The sequence below is a fragment of the Sciurus carolinensis genome, chromosome 2, assembly GCF_902686445.1.
Source record: "Sciurus carolinensis chromosome 2, mSciCar1.2, whole genome shotgun sequence".
Lineage (NCBI taxonomy): Eukaryota > Metazoa > Chordata > Mammalia > Rodentia > Sciuridae > Sciurus > Sciurus carolinensis.
The window spans coordinates 58,939,245-58,956,697 of NC_062214.1; the positions used below are offsets into that span (position 1 = coordinate 58,939,245).

General features: G+C 36.6%; 1 protein-coding gene across 10 annotated transcripts in view; it reads right to left on the minus strand.

Moving 5' to 3' along the window:
• Positions 1-17,453, minus strand: part of Akap13 (A-kinase anchoring protein 13) — a 358,212-nt gene that overhangs the window by 140,912 nt on the left and 199,847 nt on the right. For all 10 annotated transcript variants that reach the window (XM_047540454.1, XM_047540456.1, XM_047540458.1 and 7 more), the window contains one exon: positions 14,573-14,706. In XM_047540454.1, the coding sequence (XP_047396410.1) occupies positions 14,573-14,706 (134 nt within the window). The remainder of the gene's footprint in view (positions 1-14,572; positions 14,707-17,453) is intronic.

Sequence of the window (17,453 nt, forward strand, 5' to 3'; positions counted from 1 at the left end):
ACTGCTGGGTTATAAGGTAGAAAGAGACTTAGTAGTAAGAAAACCAAAGAACTCAGGGTGAGAAAAGATGAGGGTATGAATCCTCCAAATTAGCTGTTTGAAATAATACATTAAATTTGACAACTATCTCAAAGTAAAAAAAATTTATTTGGAAGGACTCTAGGATGAGAGTTAATGTAGCTTAAGAGCCTATATGAAAGCCAATGCCTTTAATTATAAAGTGAGGTCCAAACAATTTTACAGAATTTTGAATGAAGCTGAATTAAGAGGAACTATAGTGAGAATGCAAAGCTCAAATGGTTTCCTAAGGGTGAATAAGTTGTTTAGGAAAAGACTGTTTCAATAACCTATGTGCTAATAAATTTAGTTGAAAGGCACTTACTAAGTGACCACAGGGCTCAATGTCTCATTCCAATTTTGAGAGACCAGAGCAAAGAATCAACAGGTAAACTGACATGAGTGATTCATTAATGAATGTTCCTGTACTACTAGTAGGAACAATGCCAACTGTTAAGCATCTTTATTATAACAGTTAACAATACCTTTAATGATAACATGACAATCCTAAGCCATCAAAGACAAAATTTGTTCAGCTTTTAAGAAGTCAGCCAAATGCACAGCTATTGTAGAAATATACTACAACAAAGACCTCCAAGTAGAAGTTACAGCTTTTAAGATTTAACCTTGGGACCAGATGGGACTGGGACTCCCAGGACACAGCAAGGCAGTAGGTGATCCCAGGGGCAACTGGGATCAGGCGCAGACAGATCAAATTTCTGGGGTTGCAAAAGGTGTGAATTATAGATCCAGTATGTGTTATGGTTTCTGTGTAAATCTATTTCCATGTAAACCTAAGATGTTTAGTTAACCAGTCCTCCTTGAGATGAGACAAATCATTTCACCGCATTCATAACCTGCTTTTAGGGTTCTACATATGAGTGGAGAGACACATCCAACAGACATACATAAAGGAGAAGCACAAGCAGAAAAAAGGACATGGGATTTTTGCTGTCCCAGCCCAGACATCACACTTTTCCTCCAAGTCCACTGGCCATAACTAATCACACAGACTCACCTAACTGCAAGGGATATTAAAAACAGGAGTATAGGAGTATAGAATTATGGAGCTCTTCCTGCAGCCTGCCATCTTGCCTCCTTATTCAACAACAGGTAATGAATGAACAAGAGACCCTCCCTGGTAATAAGCTCTTCCCCTGATCCTGCCAGACAACTATCAGATGTTGTGAGAGTACAGCTCAGTAATTCCCAAATGTAATTCTCAAATGGTATGCTCCAGAAGAGAGCTTGACATTTGTCATTTCATCGGAGGAGGTGTCAAGGGTAGGAAGAACTTAGGCTGGAAGTGGGAGGAAAAATACAGGAAGACAAATGTAAAGTATTTTCTCCATCAACTAAAACACTGAACAGAAAGCAGACTTCTTTGGTAGTCCTAGTCTCTAACAAACAATTTATTGCCCCCTCCCCTCCAAAAAAAGATTTAATCTCTGACTATATGAAAATCATCATTCCAAAAAGAATCACTTGTAGCCAGAGACAGCAGCTCACAGCTGTTAATGCCAGCTACTTAGGGGGCTAAGGTAGAAGGATCACAAGTTGGAAGCCAGTCTGGGCAACTCAGTGAGACCCTGTCTCAAAACAAAAATCAAAAAGGGCTGAGGATGTAGCCAGGTGGTAGAGGGCCCACTTAGCATGCACAAGGCCCTAGTATCCTGATCCTCAATACCAGAGGGTGGGGAAATTCACTAGTCAAAGTGTCCATAGAGTGAAAATGTCCTAATTTAATAAGACGGTCTTACATTCATGGGGAAGGTAACCTATGAGGAAGCACAAGCCAAAATGCAAAGTAATGCAAAGTAAAAACATGAAAAGACTTTTCAAAAAGTTTTCTCTTCCTGCTAAAACTGAATTCTCTTTGTGGTATAAGAACAATATATACTTTTTGAGGGGGAATACACACATACATAAACTCACACTCTCCTATATACACATTCCTTTCGTCTAAAAGGCTACCTTATTAAATTTAAAATTGTATAAATCTGTCAACTGCTCATTACTATTTATTTAAAAGCTTTCAAAAGGAACATTTGTTTTGTGAAAATGGATGCCAGTATTTAAAGTCCTACTAAGTTAAAGATGGCCTAGCAGATCCTCTACTTAGTGACAGCTGTTGAAATTTCTCAAAGTAGGAGCCTAGTTTTTAAAAACATTTTGACAATTCCCACTTTTTACTTACTTAGGCTGTGCAATTGGCTACATTAGTTTGTTATGGGATAAAATGCTTATGGGGGAGAAGAGTCAGCAAGTCCTTTCTTCTTTTAAAAAGTCACCTCTTCCCACTGTGCCCATTATAGGTAGCCACCATAAACTCTAAGAGGTTTATGGAACGACCCACCGCTACAAATGTTACACAACTTGAATCTTCTTCACAGCTGTTGCCATATTATACCTTCGGAGCTTGGTCAATCTCAGATGCTGTAAAGAGACATATTTAGTAATCCTTCTGCTTTCCTAACTCCCCTATGAAAAAGCTCTTTTGTCTTCCCTTTCCTTTTTGCTACCTCCTTCCTGCCAGCTCCAAGATCCCACTAACTAGTCTTTAAAATGTAAGGATCAAGGCAACTTTCCACATCAGTCACATTTCCTGAAACACCCTTCATGTTCGTCTGCTAACAGATGGCTGATATTAGATAGCCAATAGGTGAGTCTAAAATTAAAAAAAGAGCAGAACATATTCATAAAATGGCAGGTATTACTTTGTTTTTATTTAAGCCCTGCTCCTTCTCAAGGAGCCATGCCATTGCAGTCTGTTCCCATCAGAAATCATACAAAGAAAACTTAGTGTTGTGAGGCACTGATGAGTTTCCCAGCCTCCTCCTCCTCCAGGTCCAGTGACAACTAGAAGTACAGTACCTCCCAGTGTAAGGCCAAAACCTAAGTGAATAGGTAGAGATATACTGCAACCATGACACTAAGCAGCAGACAGCTATCATTTGTATGTACCACTGACAGCATCTCTTAAAAACCTTCAATGGCTTCACAGAGGCCTGGGAGGCTGCAGGAGTAGGTTAGGGTGTATCAATGACAAACTCTTCTCAAAGCCTACAGTACACAATCTTTTACCTAAGGAGCAACCCTAGGAGTACTGTCCACATTACATTATATGCCAATCTAGAAACAGTATTTCTTTGCAGTTTATAGGTATTCCTTTTAATGGGTTCAGCTGCAACAGCAACTGCAGTAAAATTATATGTCAAGAAAGCCAAGACTAAAATCCTTTTACTGACTCAAGGAAGAAAGAACAGTTTTAGACAAGGAGAAAAGCAATCCATTTAGCTTGATGTGAAGCAGACTCAGCTCCAGGTTTCAGCACTAATGAGAGAGGAAGGCTATAGCTCTATTTCCCTCTTTTCCATCATCCCATTAGGGAAATCTAATGACTCCTAGGAAGGAACACAGCCTATTGTGTTGTATACATGGGTAACAGGAACAGGAACTGTTCCATGGTAAAACAATCATTACATGTGCATCACTTTCTGAAACTGGAATGAAAAGACTAACTCCCTATTTAAAAGAAAGCAAAACTGTCAACAGGTAAAATCACTTGAGTGAAACATTTCAGTAAAATTCCACTTAATATCCAATAGTATAATGCCACCAGAACTAAAGAGAAGAAGGGACATGTTGTAGATAGGCTTAAACAAAAGATAATCCCTTCTGTGGGTTCTCATAACCCATGTGTCAAATCCTGGCTCATTTTTTGTTTGTTTGTCCCAATGATGTTTCTCGATGGATAGAGTATATCTTATTCACCCATTGTGGGTGATATCCCTGGTTTCTACTACAAAGTTCAGCACACAAAACAAGATGTTAGATTAAAGGCCTATTTTGTTTTTCAAATGCACAACAGTAACATCTCTTTGAGGAGGGGAACATATTCTAATGGCACAATTTACTGCTGGAATCTTTAAGTGTCTAAAGTGAGGTACTCAAGAATGAACATCAATGTGCAGGGAAAGAATGAGAGGAAAAACTCTTAAGCACTTAGAATAAATAAACTGTTGCCTACAAAGTAGAGACTGTATTCTTCTTGAGCTCTGGTGCATCTCATCATGCATCCCTCCCTCCAGTCTAACCCAGGGGCTGGTCCACTCTCCTGTACCTCACATAGTGCCCCTGCTTCTTTGGTTACTAGCCCAACATGATAGAAGAATCCCAAGTGCAATCCACTCTATCTCTAGGCCCTTCTGCCTAAAAAGAGCTTGGTTTGTAGATGATTCAAGGGGAAAAAATGGATACAACAGAATTTTTGGTAGCATGTAAGGAGAAAGGATAGTAAATAATTTATTAATGTCAGAAATAAAACTGGCCACGAGCACATTTTTTGTTAAGCTATTATTTTCACAGAAATAGAAAGTATATTAGAAAGGGGATTCCAAAATTCTGCTTTTTCCAGAGCTACCAGGATTGACCCCTAGTAAAGGACAAAGCAAACTAAGGTTGCTCCCTTTCTCACATCACTCATCTACTGTGGCACTGCCAGAACACATCATTAAACAAACATGGATTCCCAAGTGACTCACACAAGTCTCATTTGGAACCAAAGACCCCTGCCTGGTAGGTAACAATTTTTTATAAGATTTCAAGGAAGGTAACAAGAAAAAAACCCAAATAAATATGCCATGCTCTGAAAAGAAGAAAACAATGGGCAGTGGGGAGAGGGTACCTCTTAAATCTATCTAGATCACCCCATATTGATATACACATGGTTTGGCAGCAAGCCTCTAAGCATCTGCATCAGATGGCAATTAGCTAAAAGGACACACCAGTACACCAGTACAGGGGATGCACAGAGCTTATCCACCACAGTAAAGGGATCAAGTGCACATATTCAGCTGTATCATCCCATAATTTCTCTCAATGTAAGGGAATGGAGAGGAGTGCCAACTAAAAGATTTAATGAAGAGGATGGTCACTGAGTAATAAAGATGGATTTCCAAGATGGATTAAGTGCAAAACTGGAAATCAGCAGAAATACTGGAGAAGTTTGCAAGGGAGTGTCTGGCTTACTGTGTGGATATTGCTTATTCAGTGAGATGATCTCTAATGCAGAGGTAAGGTGGGCAAGAAGGGCAAGGTTTGACTACTAACCAGCAGGGCAAATAGTGAACAGCCCTGTGAACCTTTTAGTTTTCTAGAGCTCAAGTTCCTTCCATGCAAATTTATGGGTACAGACCTCACAATCACTGAAATTTCTCCCCAACACTAATATTCCATAATGAGAACAATTATGTCTGGAAAAAAGAATAAAGAATTTTTAAATGGTTCCATTTGATTCCCATGCTTTATTACTACAAACAAATCAAAGGGGGTTGGGCATCTTCAATTCAAGTACAGTTTTCTACTAGTCTTTCTTCCTTCAAGGAGATTCTAAACAATAAAGTAATTCTTAATTTTCAGTACTTATTCCCCACCATTATTTTGAACTGCCTCAGGGAAGTGGTTGTGTGTGGGAACAGATGTGTGTGTGTGAACACACATATAAAACTGCAAAGTGGCCACAGGGCCACTTTGTTAAACTATACATTTAATCCAATTACTTCTATTAAAATTAGCTCTAACAGTTTCAGAAACTTTTTGCAATGATCTTTAGTAGGAATACAGAACCCAAAATCTGTTCCGTGATTTGCTGAACCCCAAATGCCAACCCCAGAATGATTACAAAAGGCTGGGAAGGTCATCAATAGTTCCCTCAAAATAACCTGTTTTCCTCAATGGAATAGCGACACCACCTGTCCTACAGGTTGATCACCAAGGAAACACCACTACATTTCAAAGCACTTCAAGGAGGATTCTGCTCTCTGTGAACTCCTATAAGCACAGTAGTGGCATCTGATATCCCATTTCACACATATGACATTCATGTATCATGATTATATCTTGCTCACTTTCTTTAACTAGATTATAAGGGCGGAGACGATTCCTAACTTCTTAAAATCTCTCCTAAAATACAAAATCAATACCTATTATGAGAAATCTCTAACTGCCCAAATTATAGGTATCCAAATATATTCCCAAGGAGACATTCTTAGCAGATCAAATGGTGGGGTTTTGTTTAAGTTTCTCTCCTATGGAAGCTTTCTTATTTAAGAGGCAAAAACAAGCAGTTCTAAGTCTTGTTTATGTCAGGTGAACACAGAACTTACAATCAAAAACAGCAACATACAGTTTTTCTAAGAGATCACCTAGTGATGGCCTCTACTGGCAGAAATACTGGTTTTATACATCTCTAGCACTTAGAGACATGCAAATTAAAGCTACACGGAGATTTCATCTCCAGTCAGAATGGCAATTATCAAGAATACAAGTAACATTAAATGTTGGCAAGGATGTGGGGGGAAAGGTACATTCATATTTTGCTGCTGGGACTGCAAACTGATGCAACCATTATGCAAAACAATATGGAGACTCCACAGAAAACTTGGAATGGAACCACTATTTGACCCAGTTATCACATTCCTCAGTTTATCACCAAAGGACTTAAAATCAGAAAACTACAGTGACACAGCCACATCAATGTTTATAGCAGCTCAATTCACAATAGCTAAGCTATGGAACCAACCTAGATGCCCTTCAACAGATGAATGGACAAAGAAAATGTGGTACATATACAGAGTGGAATATTATTAACCATAAAGAAGAATGAAATTATGGCATTTGCCGGTAAATGCATGGAACTTGAGACCATTAAGTTAAGTGAAAGAAGTCAATCACACACACACAAAAAAAGATAGAATGTTCTCTCTGATATGTGAATGCAAACTCACAATAAGGGATAGGTGGGGGAATAGGAAAGACAATAAAATGAATCAGACATAACTTTCCTATGTTCACATATGAGTACATGACCAGGGTAACCCCACATCATATACAACCACATAAGTGGGAAGTTACACTTCATGTATGTCTGATAGGTTAGAATATATTCTACTGTCATATATAACTAAAAATAACAAATAAAAAAATTTAAAAAGAAATACTGGTTATACTTAAGTCTGTTTCTGGCACATATTGCACATATCTTCATTCCTATAATAGAAAAATAACACACTATTCTTTAAAAACTTCCTCATAGGGAAGAATTCACCATCAACTTCACAGAAAGGTATCTTTTCATAACTAACCCTTACATTTATCTATATTTTAATACTCAGATTTCATATTATTTATTGGTTTAATAATTGTCTCTTCCCACTGGAATGTGAGCCTTTGAATGTAGAGAATAACCTATTTTCATTTCAGTATACCTGAGGCCTGCCACAGAATTCGGTAAACACTTATTAAATTATGTACTGAAAATATCAGTGCACTTCACAGAAACAAAGTAACATAGAAATTTAAGTGAGTAACATCATGGCCTGTTATAATTGGTAATTTCTTCCAAAAGAATTTTAACCATTGCCTATGTCAAATCATTTGTCTACACAGCTCTAAGAGAGGGTCTGATAATTCTGAAGTAATTTAAAGTGGGATTAGAATTACATCTACTACATATAAGATGGCTAATTACATGCTAGGATTATATTAATGACCAGAGTACAAAGAGCTCACATCAACACCCCGAATTTAGAGATGAGGAAGCCAGGCCTCTAAGTAAAAAAAAACGTTATGCAAGCTAATAAGTGGCAGAACTGGGATTAAAACCTTAGTTTACTGGGCCCCATAATCTTTTCATTATGCTTGACTACTATCACTGGTTGTCACTATAAAGAGATAAAAATGAGCAAAAGGGAAATGAGAAGTGTAAAAAATGGACAGAAAATGTGATGAGACAGATTTCGCATTTTGCTCCAAGAAAGGAGAGTAATGGACACACTCCCTCCAAAATGTACACGTGACCTATGTATTAGCAGTGCTATGAATGAAAAAAGTGGATTATAATACCATTTCTTTTAACAACTAGAACAAAACACCTTGAAAACTGTTTAAGGAAAAAGTATTAGTTAAGAATTGGTCATTAAAAAAAGTCTGATTTTTTTAAGCCCCTCATGACTAGCCTTTTGGTTCAACATAAGATACACCCCAACATTTATGAGTTTGTTCCAATCATTTTGGAATCATACACTGGTCAAAAATTAAGAGCTGGAATGAATGTTACAGATTATCTAATCATTATATACACATAAAGGGGGAAAATCGAGAGACCAGAAAGATTAGACAACTTGTTCAAAGTCATTTAAAAATATATAGTCAGACCATTAAACTATGCCCTTACATACATTCTCTATGGATACTTTTATCCTAAAGTTACAGTTTTGCCACTTGCAGCTTTACTATCTGGGATTCCTTGAGGTATATCGTTTTTCTGCAGTTGGGTTGAAAATCTGTAGAAGTAGCAACTAAAAAACTTTCTGGAAACTCTCCATTTCAAGAGACTCAGAGAGAGATTCTCCAAAAAACACATGAAAAGGCTGAGGAATAAGTTTTCCTGTGACTGATGCTAGCTCCAGCTTTAGACCTAAAGGAATATTTGGGGGTGATGGGTGGTTCTCCTAAATGTCAAATGTATGTAAAGAAAAATTATGGCAACTCAAAAAGAGACCAAAAAGTCTTTCCTTAGATGACACACACAGACCACAAAACTATAAATGTAAATATAATAACAGACACATTTTTAAAAAGACCTTTTTTAAAATGGAAAGCTATTAACAGGGTAGGATGTGTAAGTCATTTTGAGTATCAACCTTATAGCTTGTCAGATTGGTTACCAAATAGCCTAGCAGCTATTCTATTTTCCCACAGTATGAAGGTTGTGAAAAGCCACATGAAACATAAAAGCTTTTAACCAAACTACTGGAGAAAAGATGGAAATGCAAGCTTGCCCCCTTGAGATAAGAGAAAGAAAACACGGTGTTCCCATTAAAGATTATAAAAGGACACAGAGAATGCAAGAAGATAATAACAGGAAATTGTCCAAGACCAAAACTGTGATTACCACGACTCTGACGACACAAACATTAATACTGTAAAAATAAATAGGAACAAAAATTCAGTTAATGTTTGCTTGAATAATTATTAAAAAAGGGGGGGGGATCATGGTTCTGACTGAAAACGCTTTCCTGATTGGGTAGAATATGTTAATGAAGAGCAGACTTCCCCAGTAACCTAAAACTGAACATACGGAATTTTACAATTTTTCCTTGAACATATTTGCTCTTGAGTATTTGTCTCCTAACAAGATATACTGGCTTGTAGAATTAACTGTTCCGTATTGCTAATAAGCTTATTCAATGAGCATTTAGAAAGAAATTATTTCACAGATACCTCCAAGAACAGACACCCCAGGAGAGCAAGCTCCTTTCTAATGAACTTGGCCAAATCTTACACCACATGGAGATGTTGGTTTACATCTCTGGGGCGGGAAAAGCAATCTGAAATTCTTTCCTAGTCACAGTTGAACATACTCTCAAGGTGAATGGTCCCAAAGGTTTTCTTTATGGACTTAGGAATTCAATGTCATCTCCTGCTTCTCATTCAACATCTGGTTCTATACCTCTTTTCGGTTTGTCTTTAGGAAGTAACAAACAGGTTGAAATAAACTTACTCATTTTGACACATAAACAAGTTCTTAGGACAAATACCATCTTGGTGGTATTTAGCTGCAGCTACAAAGATTAAGTAAGAACATATAAGACTTATTTTAAAATGAATCAGCCTAAAATGGATGAAACTGAAGAATATCATGCTAAGTGAAATAAACCAATCCCAAAAAACCAAGGGCTGAATGTTTTCCCTGATAAGTTGTGTGTGTGTGGGGGGGGGGGGGGGGCGGTTTAGCGGGTGAGAGAAGAATGGAGAAACTTTATATTACATAGAGGGAAATGAGAGGGAGGAGCGGGTGGGGGGTATGAAAAATGGTGGAATGAGACAGACATCATTACCCTATGTACATGTATGATTACTCGAATGGTACGAATCTACATTGTGCACAACTATACAAACAAAAAGATATACCCCATTTGTGTACAATGAATCAAAATGCAGTCTGTAAAAATAAAAAAAAAAAATTTTTTTTAAACCAAATGATTCAGCCTAGATCCTAAATGGCCAAGAAATTTCCCCAACTATTAGTGAAGGCATGGGAGAATAACACAATGAATTTCAAATTTCAGTACACATAAGCATCATTCAGGGATACTTATTTTAAAAGCAAAATCCTATCCTAAACCAAGTGAACTGAATTTCCTGCGAGTGTACCCTTAGGATGACTCCTCAGGAAGCAACAGTTAATGGAAATATTACTGTCACAGAAGCTGGGTTACAATCTAGCTAAAAGTTAATTATTTATGAAAAATGGCAAGGCATTTAACCATCAAGAATCCATTTTTTCTTCAATAATGCAAAGGTGCTGACAATCTTTCTGATTTCTTCAAATTTCAAGGATCTCAGAAATAAAACAATCTCCATGTCTCCCAGTTTAAATTATTAGATGATGCTATTCCTGAGGCTTTTATAACATATGTTCAAAAAGCTGTAATAGCCTGAACCATCATATTCCACTGGTAATTTAAATCAGTCAATAGGATATTGGAATCTGAGGTTATAAAACTAAGCAGCAGCAGCAGCAGCAGCATCTGTACTTGCTGTGTGTCAGTCTAAGCACTTGAAAAACATTAATTCATTGAGAGGAAAAAAGAAGACAATGAAAGGTATTCTGAAACCACTAAAATATATAAAAGGGAATAATGTTGAATACTAAATTGTAATTACAATTGAAACTTTGGAAATACTTAAAAATAAACCATAATTATAAAATGATAAAATGATCAATGGAAAAGAAGCTTATTAGGTATAAATTAATGACTTTACCTCCTAAATTGTGAATAATTTTCAATCCAGTAAAGAAATATCAGTTAATAGTATCACAAAATCAGCATTTAACCCATGTGTTTTTTTCCGAGATTATAAGCAAACATTAATCTTGATATTGTCTAATTCCTTTACAAACTATGATTTTAAAGCATTTATTTTCCACAGTAAGGGCTTACAACACATGTCAAGCAGGTTAAGAAATAAGAAGTTAATTTTTATGACAGATATCAACTAGACTAGAGAAAACAAAAAACCCAAATTGTAGCTTTCTTCTTTAAATCCTAGGCAGTTCCACTCTTGACAGAGATTCCTATTGCTCTTACAATTAATTATGTTAAAAAAAGGTTACAAAATAAGAAGACCCTCTCTCATAAGAATATAATGGATTATTTACATTTACTAGAAAACTGCCACAAATTCATCATTGTTCTAGTTTTTCAAGACATAACAAAGCATAAGATACATGTACATGTTCTGTTTTACATTTGAAAGAGAATAAGCAGATAAAGCAATGACTAGCCAACACACAGACTAGGCATGTGCCAGAAAAACTGGATTAAATAATGTTAAACAAAGGCTACTCCACCCTCATCTACAATCACAAGCTCAATTAACTTTTCCAAATGCAAACACAGATTCTTGAAGATTAAGGCTGAGAAGATGAATAGAGAAAAGGAAATTAAGCTCTAGAGAGTTTAACTCAAAAACTGGTTCAGAAGAGACAGAACTGGAACCCCCTGCTCCAAACTTACAATTCAGTAACTGAAAACTTAACCACAAAAATATTTTTTAAAAAGAACAGGAAAGGAATAGAAGAAATCTGCTTTCTTTCTTTTTTCATCCACGTATATACAAGTATTCTGTGGGCCAGGGACTCACATGCTACTACTACCAATGGCCCACTGCCTTCCCATTAAAACAAACAAACAAACAAACAAACAAAACTAAGTAGATCATGCATTTTTAAGTGACTGGAAAAAATTCAAAAGAAGACATTGTATGTACTGATTCCCATTTCAGTACCCACAAATATGGTTTTACTGAAGCACAGGCAAACTCATTTATTTACATACTGGATGGCTACTTTCATAAAAGTAAAGTTAACTAGTGATGACATGGATTGAATGTTCCACACAATATATTTACTTTCTGTCCTTAACAAAAAAAGGACTACAGACCTCTGCTCTTCCCTGACTCAGTGAAAACTATGTAATGAACATATGAAGAGTTATATCGGAAAGAGAAAATAAGACAAAGGAAAAATTACAGTTTGTACTTAAACTTCAACCTTCAATTCAAAGTAAACAGGGCAAGTTTGGCACAGTGACAGGGAGTAAGGAGAATGGTCAGATTTCACATTGTTGTAACACTGTGAACAAAAACTTCACCATTTAGACATGAAAATCTTCAAGAATTGAAAATCCTATTGGCATATGCTTTCTCCAACAACATCAATTGGAAGCAGACACAAAGCATAAGGCAAAGATCCCCCAGCAAGAAACAAATAAGAGGGTTCCAAGGCTCCTTAACACATGTCCACCAATGACAGAGCCCCAGATAGAGTTAGGGAGGAATGTGCCTTGTTATTTAAGTTCTAGGTTAGAAACCAAATTCTCCTTCCAGCTGGGTCTGACCTTGAGCTGGTCAGATGACTCTTCCATTTATCTGTAATGTAGCATGCTGACCTACCACAAGAATTATGTCTCTCTCATCTCCTAAACTAGAGGGAAAAAACCAGAAGAGCAAAGGGACTGGGAGAGAAAGGACTTTAAGAAAGTTTTAAGGACTTTTTAAAAAGTCCTTAAAAATTTTAGAAGTTTTAAAAGTTTTAAACCATAAAGCTTCTCCATTATAGTAGACAACACACACTTAGGATAGAGCTGCTCCTTATCATAGAGCAGTGGCTCTAGAGCCAAGCATCAGATGGTGCTCAATGACAATAATCACTACTACGTCAGGATGGAGAACTAAGAAACAGAGGCATTTGAATTCGAGGATGTGAGTTTGTTCCTTCCCTTTTTGAGGGGTTTCAGTAACAAAGACATATGTACCCATGGTGGGTGTGTTCTTTTTTTTCCCAGGGGCAAAAGCAACATTTATCTGAAAAACGCCTGCTACACAAGTAGCCACCCAGGCATTAGTCATAAATATTATCTGAAACAATTAGGGGCCAGTTAGAACAGTCAGCACCTTCCTACCACCACTGTACTCCAATAAAATTAGGCTTGTTTATCAGGTCATACACGTGAAAGTTTGGGATAGTACAGTTCTGTTTACCTACTAGGGTTACTTTAAGTGGGGGGGAGAGGGGGAACCACAAGTTAGCTCCCTGAAGAGCAAAAACAGCACACTGTCAAATCTAGCTGAGGATTATTGACTTTCCAAGAGGCAGTATGACTTAGCCATTAACTTGGTTTTCAGTTTTCTAAAGGTTGTTCTTTTACCAACATGGAATCTAAAGCATGCAGCACTATTTTCCCCCAACAAATTTAAGATCTCTTGTTTTAAAAGTTAGTGACTCAGCATCATGTATAGTCAGAGGAATGAGATGTTATGCTGCATTTGTGTACAATGTGTCAAAATGCATTTACTGTCATGTAAAATCAAGTAGAATAAAACATAAACTTAAATTAGTAGACTTAAACCAGAAGAAAAATAGTCTCAAGACTTTGAAGAAAAACATTTTAAAAAGCCTACTGAATATTAAATATAGAATTATTATATGAACCAGCAATTCCACTATTATTCCACATATATCCACATAAACTTGTACACAAAATATTTATAACATTTCTAATAGCTAAAAAGTGGAAAAAATCCAAATACACAACAAAATGTAGTAATGCATACAAGAGACTGACAATAAAAAGAACTGAAATAATGATAGATGTTGCAATACACTACACTAAGTGAACAAAGTCAGTAACAAAAGATCATATATTGTGTAATTCTATTCATGTGAAGTTCCAGAATGGGCAAATCTGTAGAAACAGAAAGCGGATGAGTGACTGCTAGAAGATGGTGGGAGGGAAGAGTATCAAGGGTGGGATGCTAATGGGCATGGACTTTCATTATGAGGTGATGATAACGTCGTCAAGTTAGAACATTAGTGGTGGCAGCTGCACACGTCTATATTAAAAGCTACTTAACTGTGCACTTTATTTGAATGGGTAGATTTTTATAGTAAGTGAATTATATCCCAATGAAGGTGTTATTAAAAAAAACTAATCTTTTTTTCTTTGCTAAAAAGATATACTTCATATTTCAGACATTTACTACTAAGCTATAAAACAAAAACCTCATTTTTGCTGCTACTGAAAGAGGAGTCAGGTTTAAGACAGGTTTACAGATTCTTCTTTTGTGGTAACTCTCACTACATGATCACTTCAAGCATGAAGACAAATTTTAGTCTTGTGTTCATGAAGGAAATGCATTTTGCTGTACTGTCCAAGAGATTCATGTAGGAGGGCCCATCCCAAAACTTTGCTGTGTGGTGCAAAGTTTTTATGAAAGCTTAGCTGCAACAACACATCCACAATTCTATATCAGATCAAGAGAAAAAGGGGTCAGGAATACTATTGTGCTCCCATACCCTATAACAAAAACCAAGGCCATAAATCAGACACAGGAGACCAAGGTAATAAACACATTCTGTGTTCATACATTTAATGATGCCACTTACCGCCTGGATCTTCGGACCTTGTTTCATCCTAGGTGTGGTAGCTCCATTCCCTACAGACACCTCTTCAGACACTGAACTAGCTCTGGTCTTACTTAGAAAATCCAATTCATCTTCAGCTTTCCTGTCTGGCATTTCTGAAGAGAACAGGAGGGTTATAAAGTGAGTGCATTTGAAAAAATTGATTCTTGGGCCTTACTATTTACACAACAAGTTCCAGGTTTCATGTGTTTTGTTTGTTTTTCCCTTAAATGGAAAGGTATTCTTTTGCTGTCAGGAGCTGGTGTCATTCTGACCCCATGCTGAGTGAGCTACTCTTATCACATGGCTGTGTGGTTTTCTCTAGCCTTTGTATGGGTTTGCAGCTAAGGAAGAGCCCATTCAGTGTCTCCTGAATGTCCATTTTCACCCCTGACTTTTTAAGACAAATCTGTATCATGCTGACTTGCATGTGGAAAAGTCAATTCATAAACTGTAAGAGAACAAATTAACAGCTACAAGTAGTCCATTCTAGCCATGAGAGAAAAAAAAAAAAAAAAAAGATTTTTACTGAGAATGAGACAGACCCTCTGGGACAAGTTTGACTTTTTCTAAAAATGTACTACGCACCCTCTTGATCAAGCCCATCTCTGTAATCACTAAGATTGAACTACTCAGCAAATTACTTTTAATTTTAACTTATTTTTTCCAAAACTAAAACACAATTTTAAAAAGCTAGCAAGTCATTTTCTTAAGAAAAACTTTTACACATGTTTTCTCTAGGATTATGTAGTTGTTCTCTTGTTGGCCATGCCAACAGACTGAACAGTGATGGCTTTTGTTACTTGGCCACCATATGGTCAAACAAATACAGGAAGGAAGTGATAAAAACGATGCTGGAGGTAAATCTGGGCTTCTGACACTTTTTTAAACAGAAAAATGAACAGTCAAATTCATCCAGTATTCTAAATGCAAATAGAACTGTCATCTCATTTTCATGTGAAAAATGTGCTGTGGTCTTTATTAATCTCATGATACCACTGCTTTCATAAATAAAAATACTCCCTACATATACCAAAGAGCACAGAGGTTGTTTCTTTTGCCAAAGAATAAATTATACTAATTAAGATTTTATTCTAGAAATGCATGCAACATGACCAAAGGTCTCTTTTGATTTGGGAAGGTTAAATTCCTACAAATGAACATTTATAAATCTTTCTTCTTTCCTTGCTTTTATAATTATATAATCTTACTAGCAATTTAAAAATGGGTAAGGAAGTTTCTTTGCCTAGAGTATCAAAATCTAGGTTTCATAAAATGTAAAGTTAAAAAAAACCTCACCGCGCAATGCCTTTAGAAAAACCCCTTTATCAAAAGAGTAATTGGAGGAGTAGGTGTTTTTATTTTATTCATCTGGGGATGTGATTTTTGGCACAACCTTACTTTCCAATACCCCAAAACAGAAAATATGTATCTTGGCACATAGCAACCAGTTGCAATGGTAAACAGTGATTACGGAGACTTGAGGGGTGTTGGAAGCTCTGCGGGACTGGCATGGTTCAATCAGGCACCACCAACTTCCTAAGCATGTGATCAATGCTTTTGATGGGTAAAAGATCACATCCCCTTCATTCTACCTGGCTCTTTCCAAATCAGCAGCTAAACCTATGTTTCCTCTCATAAAACAACATAAAGCTACAAATGAAATGTAAATTTCCTAGGAAATACCCTTTGGCTCTGAGATCAGACTCAGGTGCTTTTTCTTAGGGTAATGTGACCAGGGACTTTTCCCAGTCCTAATTTCTGAAAAAGGCACCGATTTCTTCATCATTAGATACTTTTCTCTGTAGTTTGAGATCATAAGTACATCAAACCTATGATAACACCTTTTGGTAGCAGGACAAGTAACTTACCTACACAAACTATACCAACCCCAAACTCATATACACTGCTGAAACTTCCTATCTTTCTTCCTTTTTAAATTTCCTTCTGTTCATTTATTTATAAATTTTTGATTGGTACTTTCTTCCTTCTTAAAGAGTTTAAAATTTTAAAACATTTCTTAGTATCTTCACTACAGTTAGTCTAAAATTCTCTGTTTTCAGCTTTTCTCATAGAGCACCACAGACAAAAACCCCATATAGTACATAGTTGCTTAGGTTAAATTCTCACCATGGAGCCAGAAGAAGAAATAATTCCACCCATATGGCCAAGGACAGAGCACCCAAATTAAAAGAACATAACCAGGCATCAACTTACAGCCACTCCCATTCTTCTGAAATGCCAACCTGCCAGTGGCACCAAAATAGACTTGTTCTTGTGTCTTATTTAAAATATTAGAGACCTTTTCATTTAAATTCTGAGACAGCAATCAACAAATTTCTATTATAATAATCTAAAGAGTTAATAAATCTAAAAACCTGAAGTCACCAAAAATTCTACTTCTGATTACTTAAATACCCCAACCGGGAAGGGATAGGAGGTGCAAAATGGCTAAAAGCTTTCCCAAGGAAAATAAACACTGTGTTTAAATTGCACTTCTTCCTAAGCAACTGTTTTTGTTGCTCCATTTCTCACCATACCCCACCCCCACACTCTTAATATGTACTACACTTTAAAAGCTTGTCAAAATTTAAAAAGGGAAAAACAAATACCAAAAAAATCATATAATAAAGATAAACAAGCTACCTCTTACCTACAAAAGCACAGAGGAAGTCATGGAGATAGTTCTGTCTATTGCTGGTAGCAGGTTGTGGTATAAAAATATGCATCCAACTGACCTTTAAAGACTTCAGAAGTCAAGACAGAGACTGACTCCAGTTTCAGCTTCAGTCTCAACCCTCAATAAGAAGTTTTATTCTGATAGTTTACTTCCACTGAGCAACAGTGGTTTCTCTTTGCTGTC